The sequence below is a fragment of the Nerophis ophidion genome, linkage group LG21, assembly GCF_033978795.1.
Source record: "Nerophis ophidion isolate RoL-2023_Sa linkage group LG21, RoL_Noph_v1.0, whole genome shotgun sequence".
NCBI classification, from domain to species: Eukaryota; Metazoa; Chordata; class Actinopteri; order Syngnathiformes; family Syngnathidae; genus Nerophis; species Nerophis ophidion.
In genome coordinates this window covers 23,516,112-23,536,571 of record NC_084631.1, presented here as the reverse complement: position 1 = coordinate 23,536,571, position 20,460 = coordinate 23,516,112, and the positions used below count along the sequence as shown (strand labels likewise).

The 20,460-nt window shown below is 39.9% G+C and overlaps 1 protein-coding gene across 1 annotated transcript; it reads left to right on the top strand.

The window, feature by feature from the left end:
- Positions 1-6,793: 6,793 nt before the first annotated feature.
- On the top strand, positions 6,794-19,074 carry LOC133539912 (zinc finger protein 391-like). The gene is made up of 3 exons (XM_061882245.1): positions 6,794-7,405; positions 11,658-11,876; positions 17,692-19,074. Exons 1-3 carry the CDS (start codon positions 7,282-7,284, stop codon positions 18,762-18,764), a joined length of 1,416 nt encoding a protein of 471 aa, XP_061738229.1. The 5' UTR covers positions 6,794-7,281; the 3' UTR covers positions 18,765-19,074.
- The last annotated feature ends 1,386 nt before the right edge of the window (positions 19,075-20,460 follow it).

Here is a 20,460-nt window from a genome sequence, read left to right as displayed (position 1 = left end):
GAAAGGTCGGCCGGGCCTTCTGTTTAGGCGGCTATAGCTGCAGGCATAAGGCTTTTCCCGAGGCAGGCCCTTCGGAATTTGATAGCTCTGTACCTGCGCCCTGATGGTAATGGAATGATGTATTGGTGTAGTGGGTGAGTCATATCCTGGACTCTTGTGTTTGCCAGTCGAATGATGGACCTGTGGTTTAGATCTGAGGTCTTGGGTGTGAGTTGGCCGATGATTTTAGCTGCTATGTTTATAATGCGTGTGACTTTGGGCCAGTTGGTTACAGAAAGCATAGTGAAAAAACACGAAGAACAGTACAGAAGGATGGGTTGAACGATGCTTTGGTACTGTAATAACAAGAGGTGAGGTGCAACGTATAGTCCTTTAAGTTTACTGATGGCTGACAGTCTTTGTTGACTTCTTATTTGAATGTATGTTGTTTGCTGATCAAAGGTGAGTTTATTGTCCAAGGTTACTCCCAGGTATTTAAAAGTGTCAACTGTTTTAACTGTTTGTGTGTTCATGAAGATGGGGTACTGAGGTGAGGGGGGGCTTAACCATATTTTTTCTGTTTTATTGACATTAAATGCTCCAATACTGAAGTTGAACTGAAATCCTGGAATTGTTTTAGAATTGTTGAAGTGGATCACACAATTCCCAATCAGGCTGAATCTTTTGAAGTTGGAACAGTTTGAATCAGATGAAAAATGTGGGAGTTGTGGAACTTTGAAAAATGTCCAATTGATTTCAATGGGTATTACCCCCAAAATTGGGAATTTTGGGAAAAGCAGGATTTTTTGGGAAAATTATAAAAAAAATGTTGGGATGTTTTGAATGAGTTGAAATGGCTGGTCTTGGATTTTTTCCAATCCGTCAAGAAATGTTGAAGTTATAACATGCTGAATTCTGAAATGGTATTACGGAATTCCTGGAATTTTTGGGAAAACCGAGAATTTTTCCATTTCAAAAAACAACTTAGTTTTTTTTCCTGATTAAGAGAAATGTTTGGACAGTGGAATGCGTTGAAAAATGTGAAAGGAGTAGTCGCCAGAAAAAAAGGGTGGAAATAGGCCTTTGGAGAACCAACAAATCTGGAAATTCCTATAATTTTTTTGAACTTCAAAAAAAGTAATTTAAATTTCCAGGATGGTGTAATGTGCTAAAGCTGAAATGGTTTGAATCGGTTGAAAAATGTGGAAATGGCAGAAGTTTAAAATATGGCCAATTCCTTTTAAATGTGAACCATATCCCGGAAAACCTGGAATTCTGGGAAATTTGGGAATTTTTGGAATTAGTCAAGGGAAAGCCCGCGATTCTGGAATAGGCTGAACAGCTTTAAGTTGGAATGGTTTGAATCGGGTAAAAAATGCGGAGAGTAGACCGTGTCAAAATCTGGAAAAGAAGAAGTTGAAGAAGTTTAATAAATAAATAAATGTTGGTGTTGAAAACCATATCATTATTTAATAATAATAATTTGCATTAACTGTCCTCACTTAGCATCCATTGCAGCCGGGCACCCAGGATTTGGGTTCAGACCAGTGATGTCATTATGGTTTGTGCAGCCCTTTGAGGTACCTGCGATTACGGCTTAATAGATCATCTTTGATTGATTGATTGAAAACAGAGAAAAGAAGTGGACCTAAAACAGATCGTTGTGGGACACCTACCAACTAACATTTTACTGCATTGACAACTAATAGGCTCGTTTCCACCTCAGAAACGTTTACAGGAACTTACCGGTACTAAAAAAAGGTACTAACCAAATTCAAGAAAGGACTCAAATAACTGACAAAAATAAATGTGCATATAAGTATGTTGTCCTTAAAATAAATAAACTGAATTATTAACAAATATTTCTTAAGTAAACTGTCAAAATTAAAGGTTAAATAAAAATACAGCTTTACCACTTAAGTCATAATTTTTGCGCTTAAGAAACTTTTGCTTCAGACTTCTTCTGTTTGTTTCATATTGCCACTACTGACACAAGTGGTGGAAGAGGGTATTACAGCTGAGTACCAGACAGACCACAGCGGAGAAAAATATATTTTTTGGAGGCCGGTGTCAGCCACCTGTGAGAAGATTTGGTAACGATATTGTTGTAATCTGTATGAGTTTGTGAGATTTATTGACTGTAATTATGTTTACATCACAATGTGTGGGATAAAACATTAACATTAAATGACTAAATGTGGCACTTTTTTTTTATATAGACCACATATCTGCCTCAAGGATGTAATACACAAAAATATAGGTGAGAATAAAAAGAAACTAGATTAATTACACATCATAATTATCCTATACCGCTTATTTATCTATCTATCTATCTATCCATCTATCCATCTATCCATCTATCCATCTATCCATCTATCTATCTATCTATCTATCTATCTATCTATCTATCTATCTATCCATCCATCCATCCATCCATCCATCCATCCATCCATCCATCCATCCATCCATCCATCCATCCATCCATCCATCCATCCATCCATCTATCTATCTATCTATCTATCTATCTATCCATCCATCCATCCATCCATCCATCCATCCATCTATCCATCCATCCATCCATCCATCCATCTATCTATCTATCTATCTATCTATCTATCTATCTATCTATCTATCTATCTATCTATCTATCTATCTATCTATCTATCTATCTATCTAGCCCAGTGGTTCTTAACCTGGTTGAGGGTACCGAACCCCACCCCTACCATGAATTGATTAACGTGGACCCCGACTTAAACAAGTTGAAAAACTTATTCGGGTGTTACCATTTAGTGGTCAATTGTACGGAATATGTACTGTACTGTGCAATCTACTAATAAAAGTATCAATCAATCAATCAATCAATTCACCAAACCCTTCTTTAGTGAAAAATGAAATGTTTTTTTTTTTTTTAATTCAAGACAAAGTTATATGTTTTTGGTAACACTTTAATATGGGGAACATATTCTAAGTAATAAAGACATAATTTAGAATTATTTGGTTAAGGTTAGGAGACACTAACCTTAACCAAATATTAAGACACTAGGGGAACATATTGTAAGTAATAAAGACTTGATTTAGAGTTATTTGGTTAGGGTTGAGGGTTAGGGTTATAATAAGGCCATGCCGAATAAGGCATTAATAAGTACTTAATAATAGCTAGTTAAAAGCCAATATGTTACTAATTTGCATGTTAATAAGCAACTAATTAATGGTGAAAATGTTCCCCATACTAAAGAGTTACCATGTTTTTTTTACTGGTGAACAAAATGAACCGTGCAAGAGCATCACCTTGTTCAAGCAACAAAACCAACACAGTGCATGAACTCACAACAAATGACACACCTGCAAATCAGTCAGCTGTTGCCGTATCCATAAGTTTGGATTTACACGATGAGTTGGTTATGTATTGACCTCCGCCGAACCCCTGAGGCCGACTCACCGAACCCCTAGGGTTCGATCGAACCCAGGTTAAGAACCACTGATCTAGCCCTTGTGCGAGAGGCAGGGTGCACCCCCAACTGGTCGACAGCCAATGGCAAGGCGCATATTAAGCATTTACACTCACATTCATAACTATTGGCAACTATCTTAAATGAACCTAACATGCATATTTTTGGAATGTAGCACTCGGAGAAAACCCACGCACGCACGGGGAGAAGAAGCAAACTCCACACCGAGGTGTCTAAACGGAGAGTCTAACCTAGTTCTCCAGAATGTGTCTACATTCTTGGTCAGACCTGGGAAAATCAAGGCCTTGGGGCCGCATTTAGCCCGTTATGCCCCCCCTGGACATTACCAAATAAACATTTAAGATCTTTGAAATGGAAACTGTCGCTGCCATTACGATGTGCAGTGATGTTTTCAAATGACTGTAAGTCTTGAACCATACAAAGTGTTTCAATGGTTGCAATCTGCCCTTTTGCATGATGTACTAGTTACTATGGTAATCTAAGTCACAGCAGCTCACACAAGGCACCAAGCAATGTGGATAGGGAGCGTTTCCACAGAGTGTTTCCAATAAAATGCGGGTATCAGGGACATATGCGGGAGGAGATTTTTACAACATAGTTCCAAAGCTTAGTTATATATCAGATGTATCAGATTGTAGGTGAGTTTTTTTAGTTTTTTTCACATTCATATTTAGTTGTGTACGTGTCACGCTTGGTAAAAGGATTGGACTCAGATGCAGAGTTGGGACTTTAGACAGGCTTTTATTTTGACAACTTCCTTTTACCTCCAAAGTCAAGAAATCACAATATCTATAATCACAAAAAAACTACTCGGAGAAAATGTTCCAGAAAAAGAAGGAACAACCGAAAATCACTCCAAACGGAGGAAAACACAAAAGTAAAGACGAACTATAATTGACGCCGTATATGCTATAAAAAGTATTTAACAAAAGAACGCTCCAACAGGAGGACCAAAACAACAGCTATGAAAATTTCTACACTACCTAATCTAATAAAGTTTTAACAAAAATAGTCAGTCAAAATGTTGAGGAATGAATTAAAAAAATTTAACTGAAACTTACCACTGCGGCTGAATAAAGAAATAATCAAAATCACTCTGCTGAGGAGGAAGAAAGGAAAACTCAAAATATTCACAAAGGGGTTCAGGATCAAGGGACATAAGCACGAGACAAGGCAAGGCATGGACAAGAACATGGACGCTAGAGAGCACGAACAAACGAGACAATCTGGCACAGAACAAAGGAAGGAGTGAGCTTATAAAACACATGAAGGTATTATAGGGAACAGCTGGAAACAATCAAAGAACAGGGATGACGTCAGACTGATGACACAAAAGGAAGGGCAAGTGACCTGAAACGAGAGGAGAGTTACTTTTCAAATTAAAACATGCAAACCATAAGACAGAAAAACCCAAGACAAGACATCCCTCACCGCGGTGTGACAGTACGTTGCATTTTTGTTTTGTTTCGCTTGATTGTAAAACATTGTCAAACGAGAGGATGTGTGGCATTCATATGTTGTCAATATTTTATCGTTCATCGTTAATATTGTAAAACCCACATTCGATATTTTCATGTACATTCTGGATGTCTCGTTCAGTAAAAAAAAATTAAATGTCATGATCCGTGAACCGATCATGTTTTGGTTAGTTATGTTCTGTTAGTTTTGGACTCCCTTAGTTCCTGTTGTGTGCACTCCTGGGTTTAATTTGGTCACCATGAGGATGAATTGGTTTCACCTGCCTCTGGTTAGTGGTCCCACACTCAGCTGCTGTCAAACTACTAATCAGGGAGCTATTTTATTCAACTCGCTCGCCACGTTCGGTCTTGCGTCATTGTTTGCTGTATGCAAACGTAGGTTGATTTCTTGTTTCCATGTCCATAGTTCTAGGTTTTCTGCGCTAAGTTTTCGCCTTAGCTACCGCGTGCGATAGGCGCGCTTGCCTTTGTTGTTTGCCCGTTATTTTGTAGTTGAATGATTTTTGATAAATAAATCCTCTCTTGCCTCACGCTGTCGTCCGGTTTTGTCCGTTCTGCATTCTGGGAGAACGACCCCTCATAAAGATGCGACCCCGCCGTGACAGTAAAATTCCATTCTGTTTTTTAAGGCGGTCTGTCATAACGTTTTTTTGCACTCAATCAGACATTATTGTGAGGTTCGGTATTAGTGTTCCTAAAAACCAGACACATTTTTTTTCCTCTAAATTTTGCCCCCGAGTCAAAATAATTGCCCAGGCCTGTTGTAGGCCACCGTGCAGCCCAGATTTTCATTAGTTCATGTCATTTTTTTTCATCTCTTCAGAAGACTAACTTATTAAAAACCTTTTTGTTCTGCTCGCTCTCGTTATGACTTTCAATAAATGGAATGATGACAAGCGATTGAGAGGAGAGATGAAGAATTTTAAACATGAGAAGACACAGAACTGACCTGCAGAGCTTGTAGGAGTGTCAATTTAAATAAATCATAGTGTAATCGATGATAAGTACAGGCAAGGCAACATGTATATGTATTATTTTTGTCGTAAAAGAAATATAAGGAAACATGTCATATCATACTTGCCAACCCTCCCTGATTTTCCGGGAGACTCCCGAAATGTAGCAACTCTCCCGAAAACTTCCCGGGACAAATTTTCTCCCGAAAATCTCCCGAAATTCAGGCAGAGCTGGAGGCCACGCCCCCTCCAGCTCCATGCGGTCCTGAGTGAGGACATCCTGCTTTCCGACAATATAAACGGTTATAACTGTAAAAAGATCGAGGGCGAGTTCTTGGTTTCTTTTGTGGGTTTATTCTTAGGCAGTTTCATTAACGTCTTCCCAGTACGGTAACGACACACAACAACAGCAGTCACATTTTCGTCTACCGTAAACAGCAATATTGTGACACTCTTAAACAGGAGAATACTGCTGTCTACTGTACATGCATATGTGACCATAACATCTACGGCAGGGGTCACCAACCTTTTTGAAACCAAGAGCTACTTCTTGGGTATTGATTAATGCGAAGGGCTACCAGTGTGATACACACTTAAATAAATTGCCAGAAATAGCCAATTTGCTCAATGTACCTTTAACTCTATGTTAGTATTAATAATTAATGATATTTATCTTTATGGAAACACTGATCATCTTAATGATTTCTCACAATGAATATATATTTTTGATGTCGTGTTTTAAATTGGTTGAAATCCAATCTGCACTTTTCTAGCTGTAAATATACTCCTCCCCTCTTAACCACGCCCCCAACCACGCCCACCCCCAACCTCGCCCCACCCCCCACACCCGACCACGCCCTCCACCCGCCACCTCCCGGAATCGGAGGTCCCAAGGTTGGCAAGTATGTGTCATACTCTTTGTGAATCTCATTCAAAGGCTTAAAACATGCTCATTTATTGTCCTCTTTTCTAGTAGGTATGCTTTTATATTGCTCCAATTTCGTACCGTGATTGCACTGCTATGTTATATATGATATGTGCATGTTTATATGCAAATGAATGTCTGGTAAAGAAAAATAAAAGTCGACAGGAAGTCACATGTTGCGCATGCGTGGATTTATCGGATCTTCTGACAGTATACAGTGCATTATGGTCTTAGTCTGCGTTAATCTCTAATTTCTACATCTTTATTTAGTTGTCTATCGTATGAAAAACTACAATTGATTAATTCGTCGTGTCAAGATAATCTTGACTCGTCTCAGTCAACTTTGAAGCTTCTTAGTCTATTTTAGCGTGCTAGTTAGCTTAGCTTGTTAGCTGCTAACAAAGAGAGGCGGAAGTTATCAACACATCGCTAAGCAGAGATCAAGTGTGCTTGTAAAGTGTTGCAATTGTGTGAAAATGTGCGAAAGAACGATAACAAAGTACGAGGAGGGACTTTGTCCAACAAAAGAGGAGCAGGGGCGACACCGTCAACTACAGGAGGCTGTTTTCAAGAAACACCAAATTGTGTTACACAGAACAGGTTTGTTTACTTCTTACTCTCACCTGTTTACTAACTTTGTATTTGATTATTAACACTATTATCAAATATGTTGTCTGTAGGAAGGTGAATTGTTTTGAAACACCCCATTTTCTGCTGAATGGTTTGAAAATATAACTTAGATATTGGGTTCCACAATGTAAAGCGCTTTGAGTCACTAGAGAAAAGCGCTATATAAATATAATTCACTTCACTTCACACAGTCGACGAACTTGCCGTGACCCAACTTTAAATCACTTATTTTGGTCCAGGTGTCCAACGCTCACACGGTGTATTCATTGTGTATTCATAAATGGTTGACGTATTTCCTTGAATAACCGCCGGGGCGCTAATTAATTTAAAACGTCTTCTCACTCCTGCGCTTACCAAAGGCATGCGGTAAAAGTAAGCATGCGCTAATTATTTTAAAACCTCTTCTCACTTTGGCACCTACCAAAGGTATGCAGTAAAAATTTGAGTGGGATATAAGCTTGGACCTAAATCCTACTGAATAGCTCTTAATCGTATTCCCTTTATGCGATTTCAAATTACCGGTATTGAAATCAGCCTTCTCCATTTTGAAAATGATGGCAGGGGAAGTGTCACTCGTGACATCACGAGTTTGACCAGGCGGTAATACTACTGAATAACTCTTAATCTTATTCCCTTTATGCAATTTCAAATTACCGGTATTGAAATCAGCCTTCTCCATTTTGAAAATGATGACAGGGGAAGTGTCACTCGTGACATCACGAGTTTGACCAGGCGGTAATACTAAGCATGCGCTAATTATTTTGGGAAGCGAGTTTGACCCGGCAGTAATTCAAGGCAGGCGCATACTATATACCCTGCGGCAATTCGAGGAAATACGGTAATTTATATAGGCTAGTAAGCATACTTGCCAACCTCGAGACCTCTGAATTTCGGAGATGGGGTTGGGGGCGGGCGGGGTTTGGTGGTAGCGGGGGTGTATACTGTAGCTACTTGAATAGTTAGTGCTGCAAGGGATTCTGGGTATTTGTTCTGTTGTCCTTATGTTGTGTTACGGTGTGGATGTTCTCCCAAATTGTGTTTGTCATTCTTGTTTGGTGTGGGTTCACAGTGTGGCGCACATTCGTAACTGTGTTAAAGTTGTTTATACGGCCACCCTCAGTGTGACCTGTATGGCTGTTGATCAAATATGCCTTGCATTCAATTGTATGTGTGTAAAAGCCGCACATATTATGTGATTGGGCCGGCACGCTGTTTGTATGAGTGAGAAGCGTACGTGACCACAGGTTGTAGAGGACGCCAAAGACAGTGCCTTTATGGCACACCCCCAATATTCTTGTCCGGGTGTAAATCGGGAGAAATTTGGGAGAATGGTTGCCCCAGGAGATTTTCAGAGGGGCACTGAAATTCGTGAGTCTCCCGGGAAAATCGGGAGGGTTGGCGAGTATGCTAGTAAGGTAAAGTTTTGTACCGGACAAGTTTCGGCTACCTTGCTTCTGCAGCCTTCATCAGAGGTGTCACGTGATGTTAGCGTGATGTCGTCTGTGACGGGTTGTATGGATTGTACCATTTCACCTGAGGTGATGGGATGGCGGTGTCCCCTGGCGTGCGCCGGGGGTAGGGCGGGTGGCCCCTGTCGTGTGGATGTTTACCAAACGGGACACCTCCTGATAAAGGCTGCAGAAGCAGGGTAGCCGAAACTTGCCAGGTACAAAACTTTACCTTACTAGCCTAATAAATTAACTATTTATAAATACACATCAGCAGGCTAAATGAACCTCTGCAACATGTATACATTGTCTTCATCTCCTTCTGGCAGAATGTAAGCCATTTCCCAAAGCGTTCCTATTCTGCCAAAAAGGCAGTGAATATGATGGACTGCTTGTTTTTACACAATATTTATGAGGTTGATGTTCCTCTGTTTGTATTGACATGTTTAAACAAAACTCACACAGTCACCAAATATATTTGACATCGTAATCAATATAATTAATAGTTCCATGGCGAATTTCACTTCCTGATTCTGACCTACATGCATCAATAAGTGAAAGTAAACATTTTTTGTCAATCATCTTTCAATGAGCAAAGTAATCAACAGTCGATTTATGAAAAGAATATAAAGGTGACTGACTTTCCTTCAGCGTATCATAGATGGTCTCCAAGTGAATGTGGGAGCTGTGCTCTAACAAGGAATTGTTGATGGACATACTCCATAAAAACACCACTTAATAAAACATGATTTGTAAGAGTTCCTTTTGACCCAGCCAAGAAAATCACTTAGATGATAAACTTACTTGACGTAGTGACAAAAACATGTTAGGAATGTTTTTAATTAAGCATTTTTGAGAATTGTATTTTATTTCGATATTTAACTCATGGTAAGGACTGTTATGGCTACTCTTGCGTTCCAAAAAATTTTGAAAAAATAAAAATGACGTTGGTTGAGTAGCCCCGAGAAGGAGGTTTATGACTCACTAAATTCCTTAATAAGCACTCGCGGAGATATTTCTGGATTCCAAATTATTATAATTTATTTTCACACACAAAAAATATTCTCCATTGTTGACTTTCTACATAATCAAAATAACTTTAGCGATAAACAAACTGTTTTACTCCTCACTCCTTCAACATGATTGACAGAAAAAAGGACACCCTGCTTTCCTGTATTCTTAAATATAGGAGGAGGGAGTCGCTCACCAGGAGGAATGTGAGCAGCTAAAATCAGTCAATAATAATTCATCTAATACAGGGGTCTCATACGCGCGGCCCGCGGGCCAATTGCGGCCCGCGAGACGTTATTTTGCGGCCCGCACCTTGGTGTGAAAATTTGATGTTGGTGCGGCCCGCGAGTTGGCGCTTTACAGCGTCATACTTGTATACCCTCGATTTTACCGAGGGACTCCCAATTCTTAGTTCCCCAGTAGGGGTAATCATTCACCCGGATTGCACCCAATTATTAATATTAAGGGGTGGAGGCACTGCCATTGGCTTCCTCCACAACCTGTACTAACAGCGTACCAGCCCTGCCACATGTTGTGTTTGGCTTCTGTAGACACAGTAAGCGACCGGAAGACATAGTTGATCAACAGCCATACAGGTCACACTGAGGGTGGCCGTATAAACAACTTTAACACTGCTACAAATATGCGCCACACTGTGAACCCACACCAAACAAGAATGACAAACACATTTCGGGTGAACATCCGCACCGTAACACAACATAAACAATACCCAGAATCCCATGCAGCCCTAACTCATCTGGGCTACAATATAAACCCCCACAATAGGGGGCGGGACTGGGGGCGCGAGGGTGTATATTGTAGCCCGGAAGAGTTAGGGCTGCATGGGATTCTGGGTATTTGTTCTGTTGTGTTTATGCTTTGTTATGGTGCAAATGTTCTCCCAAAATGTGTTTGTCATTCTTGTTTGGTGTGGGTTCAAAGTGTGGCACATATTTGTAACAGTGATAACGTTGTTTATACGGCCATCCTCAGTGTGACCTGTATGGCTGTTGACCAAGTATGTCTTACAGTCGCTTCCGTTAGTCTTTAATAGCCTCGTACACTGTCAGTATGGTGGAAATGCAGACGTTAAAGTCAGTGCCGTCATGGCACGCCCTTAATGTTGCTGTTGTCCGGGTGAAAACCGGCAGAATGATTTCCCCGGGAGTTTGTTGGGAGGGGCACTGATATCCGGGTGATTCCCGGAAAGATCGTGAGAGTTTGCAAGTATGTTGTCAGGGCAGGAAAGCCATTCAAATAAGGTGAATTCATTTAAAAGTGCATGTTAGATTTTTTTAAGAAATCTTTTGTCCCGGCCCAGCCTCACCCTGTTTCTGCATCCAGTGGCCCCCAGGTAAATTGAGTTTGAGACCCCTGATCTGATACATCCAATAATCCATCAACATCATCATTGGCATGATTTGATTCCTGTGTCAAAACTATTATTAAATAAACAATATAGATAGGCTCCAACAAGGACTATACCATTGCAATGTTCAAGTTAGAAATACGGCTTAGGTGTAATAGACAAACATGGTTACTCACTTCTGATTTGTCTTTTAGGAATGTTTTGAACCATGTAGTCCCTAAAATCCCTTATGTCTGGGACAAAATAAACTATTTCCCATACTTTTATTGGTTGTTTAGTTACACACTTTTAACACAACACACACATGAAGACAGCTAATCTCATTGGGTTAACAGTGTCAGTCAAAAACTATTTATATTCTCGCTTTAATCTTATTTACTTATTTACCCAACAGACGTCCAGCAGCCCCCCCACATTGAGGAGGAAGATCCACATTGCCTTCACGTAAAGCAGGAAGAGGAAGAGCCACAGCCATCCCACTTTAAAGAAGAAGAGGAAGTGTGGATCAGTCATGAGGGAGAGTGTCTTCTAGGGCAGGAGGAGGCTGATCTCGCCAAGTTTCCACTGACTGTTGTCTCTGTGAAGACTGAAGACCATGAAGACAAATCACCAAGTAAGCACAACATCCATGTATCATCTAATACAATGTTATTAACATATGTTCATTCAGGGACCACAGTTATGACTAAAGGTGTTTTTCGGAATATAAGTTTCTCCGGAGTATACTTTGCACCGGGCGAAAATGCATAATAAAGAAGGAAAAAAATATATATACATCGCATTGGAATATAAGTCGCATTTTTAGGGGAAATTTATTTCATAAAATCCAACACCAAGAATAGACATTTGAAAGGCAATTTAAAATAAATGAGGAATAGTGAACAACAGGCTGAATAAGTGTACGTTAATGACGCATAAATAACCAACTGAGAACTGGCCTGGTATGTTAAGGTAACATATAATGGTAAGAGTCATTCAAATAACTATAACATATAGAACATGGTATACGTTTACCAAACAATCTGTCACTCCTAATCGATAAATCCCATAAAATCTTCTTCCTCGATGTCGCTTCTAAACAACTCTGTCAACTCCAAAGGTATGCGCCACTTCCTCTTGTCGTTTTCTGCTGCATATTTCACTAGGTCCAGCTTGTATCCTGCAGTACATGATTTCCTTTTCGGTCCAATTTTTGTTCATCCCTTCTCAGTTTATTATAAGTTACCGCCAACGATGAAATGATCCATTTTAATAGTACGGCAGTAGCATATAGCACTTAGCATTCCATGACCCACAATGCACTTCTGCCAGGATCCTCCCCCGCCGAATTCTTATTGGCTGACGTGTATGTCACGATTGCTGAAATTTTCTTCGTCTCTTCCGCGACTGAGATAAATAATATTATTTGATATTTTACGGTAATGTGTTAATAATGTCACACATAAGTTGCTTCGGAGTATATGTCGCACCCCCGGCCAAATCTATGAAAAAAACTGCGGTACTTGCTTTTTATCTCCACATTCACATAATATAAGAGCTCAATGAGCAATGCTGCTATATTTGCCAATGCAGAACGTGACAATTCAGATTTTACAATACAAAAAATGCTAAATGAACAAGGCAAATTGTGTCAGAATTAAACGATTAGTGATATAATTACTGATCCAACTCAGACACCTGATGACAGGTGGACAAAAAATACTTTCTGCAGGGTGCCCCCTCGGTTTCAACCATTTTTTTGTTGATGTGCACGGACACCGCCGATATGAATCAGTTTCTGTTTTGTCTTGCATTTGGAAAACACAATATTTTTCCCAATCAGAAACTGAAACCATCCTGCTCCTCAAGACAGATACCGAATAACTATTGATATTTATTCATTTTAGATGTAACATTTAAGTGTAGATTGTGAACAGCTGGAAGTAAGACAAACATGGATAAGACAAAGTTTCCCGTCCAAAGGCAAAACCTAGTAACTCACTTCTATCTGATTTTGAGAAAACAAAGCAAAACCAATCTATCTTGATGCTGTCTTACAAAGATTTACAAAGTCATCAAACGTATAGATGTTTTTTTTGAGCTTTCATTTTCTTGCCGATTGAGCCATGGATTGAATCTGCTCTCATGAACGTGTGCCCTTTCTCCAGATATTTTATCACAATCTCGGGTGGGCCCCATTCTGCGTTTGCACATTGGGCAAGAGCCTTGTACAGCGTCCAGTTTTTATTTTGACCTCCACAGTTATCTGCCCAAAAGAGTATGCAAGGGGAAGAATCAAGAACAATACATTTAATGAAGGTGCTTGCAACGTCCTGGGCCAATCTTCCAAATATCCCCTCGTGCCATAATATCACATAATCAGGTTGAGCGTCGGCCCCCATTCGTGCAAATGTCTCATTAAAGACAATAAGGCGACTGACAAAGAAGCTCCGATTGGTCCCTTGAGATACTAGGTTTTTCTGTTGTATCTACGCGGTTATGTGGTAGTTGCTAGGTCCTGCCATGCGCGTAACAGCTTACTTACGGAACAAATTTCAATATCGCATACACTAATGTAAAGCATATCACCTAGGAACTCCAAAATTATTATCAGCTCAGTTTTGACCAAAATTGAGTTACTGGGTTTTGCCTTTGGACGGGAGAAGTGTACCTATGGATTTGTCCTAACGAAATATGACATCACTCCTGAGGTACAGCTAACATCGCATTCATAAACTAGTCATGAATCTGATGTCTTTTTTTTCCATCTATCAGTGTGTGCAGGAGTGTAGCCATCACATCGTTCTTTGCTAAAAAACATATATCTGAAAAAATTGCGGTGGCTCAGAAGTACAAACTGTGGCTTCACGTGGTCTGTAGGCTGAAGTCCATTGTCTTTAGTAATGGTGGGCGGCAGGGTCTTCTACATCTCTGATATTGCAGCTGACAAGTGTATCAGTGATTCATAATTTGTTTTATCTGTGATCTGCGCACATTGGCATTGGCGTCTTGCAAACCTGTTCGTCCGCTGCCGGGTTGGTTTGGTTGATATCAGCACTTCAATTGCATCATCTGAGAATTGGACATTGGAACAGTGTAGGTCTGACTTTGTAGGATATGTACAGCGAGCAGTAAACATAGTGAGTTCAGAAAGCATAAAAAAAAGTATATACATTTGATTATTTACAATCCGGGGAGGTGGGATGTGGATGGAGGGTGTTAGGCACTCCCGCTTGTTCCCCGAAACCCGTAAAATGAACCAATGCGTATGCCACGAGTTCCTCAGCAAAGCTGCGTTGGTGTACACATCCGAACAAGTCATCAAGTTGCGAGGACACGTTAGGTATTACCAACACGTCCCTTCTTTCCTCAACCGCCATCATGTGCCCGGGACGTAAAGCTTATGGTTGCTCACCCACCAACGCAAAGCCTCGACAAAGAGCTACAAGAAGCCGGGGGTACCCAAATCCAGACTACCATGCACCGAGGGACCCCATATCCATCCACCACTCATAGACATGCATAAATACCGCTTTTAATAAGGATTTTTTGGGCCAAAGACGTGTCTGATACAGTGCATCCGGAAAGTCAATCAATCAATCAATCAATCAATGTTTACTTATATAGCCCTAAATCACTAGTGTCTCAAAGGGCTTCACAAACCACTACGACATCCTCGGTAGGCCCACATAAGGGCAAGGAAAACTCACACCCACTGGGACATCGGTGACAATAATGACCCAGTATACACAATGCTTCATTTTTTCCACATTGTACAGCCCTATTCCAAAATGCAATACGTTCATTTATGTTCCCAAAATTCTTCAGACAATACCCCAAAATGGCAATGTGAAAGCTTTTTTTTTGTTTGTTTTAATCCGATCCTCCTCAATAGACTCTTGTCCATTGGCATCATCAACACTGTTCCTACAGCTCAAATCCTTTAGATCCGAACATTCCGCAGTCACAACAGGATCTGTCTTGTCCCCCCTTCTCTACCTCAATTACCTTACCCCCCTTTGACCATATCTTCCGCAAATTTAACATCCACTCTCACTGCTACGCTGAGGACACCCAGCTCTACCTCTCTACCAAGCCCAATGCCACACTTCCACCCATTTCTCCTCTTGCTTATTTAGAGTAAAATCCTGGTTCCTCTTAAACTTCCTCAAAGCAAACATTTAAAAAAACCAAAATAATATCAAAATCCACACTTTACAAAGTCAACAGATTCACCCTCACTATCGGCAACTCCCCCTCCACTCAGACTAAAGGCCTACTGAAACCCACTACTATCGACCACGCAGTCTGACAGTTTATATATCAATGATGAAATATTAACATTACAACACATGCCAATACGGCCGGTTTAGTTTACTAAATTGCAATTTTAAATTTCCCGTGGAGTTTCCTGTTGAAAACGTCGTGGAATGATGATGCGTGTTTTTGACGTTATTGGTTGGAGGGGACATATTAGCCCAGCACCACTTACGGCTAAAAGTCGTCTCTTTTCATTGCGCAATTACACAGTATTTTGGACATCTGTGTTGCTGAATCTTTTGCAATTTGTTCAATTAATAATGGAGACGTCAAATAAGAATGCTGTTGGTGGAAAGCGGTGGATTGCAGCTGCCTTTAGCACCGAAACACAGCCGGTGTTTCTTTGTTTGTTGTGAAGCTTTAACACAGAGCGGTCAAGCGAACATGTTTCTGTACGTCAACCAGCACGTTTTTTGATGGGAAAATTGTGATATTAAGTCGACTTCAGTGGATTACGCGACCTCATCCTGCAGCTCAAAAAGGCAGCTGTTATCTTGGCTCCTTGGCGTCTCTCAGAGACACTGGCGTTCACCGCAGCCATCCGACTTTCAGGTATGACTTCAAAATCTCACAAAAATACTATTAACACAATAAGAAGATAAGGGATTTTCCAGAATTATCCTAGTAAATGTGTCTAATTACATCTGAAACTCTTCCACTGCCGCCGCCTGGAGCCGTCGCCTTTTCTTTTTTTTTTCTTTTTTTTTTGTGCTTCACTCTAACTTTCCTCATCCACAAATCTTTCATTCTCGCTCAAATTAATGGGGAAATCGTCGCATTCTCGGTCCGAATTGCTCTTACTGCCGGTGGCTCACATTATAAACAATGTGAGGATGTGAGGAGCTCTACAACCGGTGACGTCACACGCACATTGTCTGCTACTTCCGGTAAAGGCAAAACTTTTTTTATTAGCGACCAAAAGTTGCAAACTTTATCGTGGATGTTCTCTACTAAATCCTTTCAGCAAAAATATGGCAATATTGCTAAATGATCAAGTATGACACATAGAATGGACCTGCTATCCCCGTTTAAAAAAGAAAATCTCATTTCAGTAGGCCTTTAAGACTTTGGGTGTCATCTTTGATGGCTCACTGTCACAGTCTCACATCAAAAACATCACTTTGCTCAAAAAGGTTAATTATGTCTTCTTATTCTTATACTTTTCAAATGTTTTCGTCGCCAGACAATATTTTCGGTACATTAGATGGAGTTTTTACCTGACATGTTTCAACTTTCAATCTGCAGTCTTCTTCAAAAGGGTCACCTGACCACTGTGACGGGTTGCCTATCAGCTGCTTTTATAGGCGTGGCCAACCGGCAAAACTCCCACAATGCAACATTACGGAAAAGGAAAAACAGGCTATCGTTAGACTCAAAAAGATGAAACCATCACCATTGTAACAGCAGACAAAGGAAGTACTACAGTGATAATGGACACGGACGCATATGAAAAACAAGTGGAAACAATTCTAAGAGATTACAACAAACATTACATGGTAAAAAAATGTCCCACAGAGGAAAATAAAAAAAATGCTCAAGACTCTCCTCAAAGCATTAGTTGAAAGCAAAAAAAAGAAGAAGAATTTTTAATATTCACAGCAAATATCAGCCTAAGAATTTTCGGCACCCCCAAAATTGACAAAAAAAAGATACTCAGCTATGCCCAATAGTAGACAGTATAGGTTCCGTTACATATCATTTATCAAAAACGCTCATTGAAATAATAAAACCGCTCCTTGGCCTCACAGAATACCACTAAAAAAAAAACATTCGCCCAGCACATCGTCAATAAACGCAACACAAACGACAGGACTCTAAAAGCAAGAAAAACCTGAACTGAATTTTGTAAATATAACTTTTTTTTCATGGTCTACTATGTCCTTTGGGTGTACAAGCAGACGTTTTGTTTATATGTAAGGTTTTACTGCTCTGTTTATTTTGTTTTTTTTACATAATTTTTTATATTGCTTCTGTTATTCCCTGATGTATGATATGGTTATGACAGTTTGAATGTCAACGTGGTAACTGATGACATTATCAGAACACATGCTGGTGCAGGACAATGTCTCATGTGAGTGAGAGAAGTTGGACTTTTCTAAAGCATGTGTTTGCCTTCTTGTGTCCGTCAGACGTCTGTGAAAAGCACCTTCTCCCTGAACAGCCGGAGTGGACCTCCCGGATGGAGCAGGGGGAGCCGCAGCCCGCTTATATTAGACAGGACGAGAACTCACAGCCGCCCCACATTAAAGACGAAGAAGAGGAACACAGCGACTATCTTGAAGGACTGGAAGAGATCGATGTCACCAAGATACCATTGACTGTTGTGATTGTGAAGAGCGAAGATGATGTCAAAGGTGAAAGTGAGGCGGAGAGCGAGGTGGAGCCTCCAAGCAGCAGCTCAACACAACACATGACAACAGAAGCTGATGGAGACCACTGTGGAGGATCACAAGCAGACAAGATCTTAGCTCCACTATCAGATAGTGACAACACAACGTCACACTCTCCTGACACTGATGATGCCGACTCTAAAGATGATAAGACATGTCCCACTGACAACACACACTTTACATGTTCTCACTGTGAGAAAACGTTTAAACACCGTCGTAATTTGACAATACACCAAAGAATACACACTGGTAAAAAAACTTTTTTCTGTTCAATCTGTGCTAAAGGTTTTATACGAAGTACTGATTTGAAAGTACACATGATAATACACACTGGTGAGAAGCCATTCATGTGCTCAATTTGCGGTAAAAGATTCTCCCAGAAGGTACATTTGATAGCACACACAAGCATGCACACTGGAGAAAAAACGTTTTCCTGTTCAATCTGTGGTAAACGCTTTCCACAAAATACTGATTTAAAAGTACACATGAGAATACACACTGGAGACAAACCATTCATGTGCTCAGTTTGTAGTAAAAGATTTTCCCAGAAGGCACATTTGATGACGCATACAAGAATACACACTGGAGAAAAACCGTTTTCCTGTTCAATCTGTGGTAGAGGTTTTACACATAATAGTAATTTGAAAAAAACACACGAGAACACACTTGTGAAGAAACATATTTTTATTCAAGCTGCAACAACAACTCTGCTGACCAATCAGCACTTGTTAGAAACACAAGAATACACACGGCTGAAAAAACTTTTTTATCTTCAGTATGTGGTAAAGGTTTTGCAGAAAACAAATGTTTGAAATTACACATGAGAACGCACACTAGTGAAAAAACATATTCCTGTTCAAGCTGCAACAAAAGCTTTGCTGACCACTCAACACTTGTAAGACACATGAGACAACATACTGGTGAAAAGCCATATTCCTGTTCATGTTGCAACAAAAGCTTCTGTTACCGATCAGCATTTGTAAAACACATGAGAACACACACAGGTGAGAAAGTGTTTAATTGCAGTGTGTGTGGTGAAAGATTCTCTTATAAGTACCAGTGTAAGAAACACAAGTGTCCTGGTGAGAACAGCAGCAGTAAATAAAACTGCAGGATTTGGAATCAACTGTCAAACTTTTAAAGGGGAACTGCACTTTTTGGGGTAATTTTGCCTCTCATTCACAATCCTTATATAAGACAAGAAAACATTACTCTTTCTTTTCTTTTTTTGCATTTTAACTCATAAATAAAAGTCAGCTACTGAAACATTGGAGTGAATAGGAGTCGTTATGCCTATTAAGAGCTCTACAAATATCCAAACACCTCCAATATGTCATATACATGATGTAAGTACATATATAATGCAAACATTCATAATGACATGCAATATTTATTTATTTTGGGGAAATGTTGAGCATGTGGCAGCACATTCATTTGACAGGCGTATTGCAATTATTTCCTGTTTCATGATAAACAACAAACAGTAATCACAAAGAAATCACTTACCGTACAATGTTTGCTCTCACTGGCATACCGACTGACGGAATGTGTGTATTTCTCCTGTTTAGACAAAGAATTAAAGGGGCTGTTTGCAACATTTAAACACATGCCAAAGAGGGTGGCAACTTTCGAATGTATTTTTTACAGTAATTTTTGTATAAATAGGTCGGGGCAAATAATATTCTTAAGCCCCCCTAAATAATTTGGTGTAATGTTTTGTGTTGTTTTTGTTTTGTTTTTTAACAAAAAAAAAAACACACAATATGTAATATAAATATACAGGAATATGAGTTTAAATAAATATTAACATAACCTGTCATTATTCTCCATGATTATAAACCATCTGAAAACCCTTTGTCAGCGCTTATAATCCAATCCAATCCGTTCCATCAGTAATGCCCCTATTACTAGACTAAAAATCCAGTCCACGTTTTCACTGTTACCTTAACAAGCTGGAGCCAGACCACAGCAGCGTTCACATTCACAACACTGCAGGGTCCATCCATCCATTTTCTACCGCTTATTCCCTTTTGGGGTCACAGGGGGCGCTGGTGCCTATCTCAGCTACAATCGGGCGGAAGGCGGTTTACACCCTGGACAAGTCGCCACCTCGTCGCAGGGCCAACACAAATAGACATACAACATTCACACTCACATTCACACACTTGGGCCAATTTAGTGTTGCCAATTAGCAGGGTAAGATGTCCAATTCTGATTTTTTTTGGTCAAATCTGATTTTTTTATGCAGTCTTTCACATTACAAAGAAAATGTGTCCAGACTCCAATGTGAATGCAAACTGACCTGAATACAGACACGGCGTCATGACTTTGCATGTCCTGTATTGTTTGTTTGATTGATTGAAACTTGTATTAGTAGATTGCTCAGTACAGTACATATTTCCAACTATTGACCACTAAATGGTAACACCCGAATAAGTTTTTCCACTTGTTTAAGTCGGGGTCCACGTTAATCAATTAACGGAAATAAACCCGAAAGTAAACATGTTT

Coding starts and splice junctions, on each gene's coding strand:
- LOC133539912 (XM_061882245.1), top strand. CDS start 7,282: ATGTGCGAAAGAACGATAACAAAGTACGAGGAGGGACTTTGTCCAACA. Junction 7,406..11,657: donor AATTGTGTTACACAGAACAG/GTTTGTTTACTT, acceptor TTTACCCAACAG/ACGTCCAGCAGCCCCCCCAC. Junction 11,877..17,691: donor CCATGAAGACAAATCACCAA/GTAAGCACAACA, acceptor TGTGTCCGTCAG/ACGTCTGTGAAAAGCACCTT.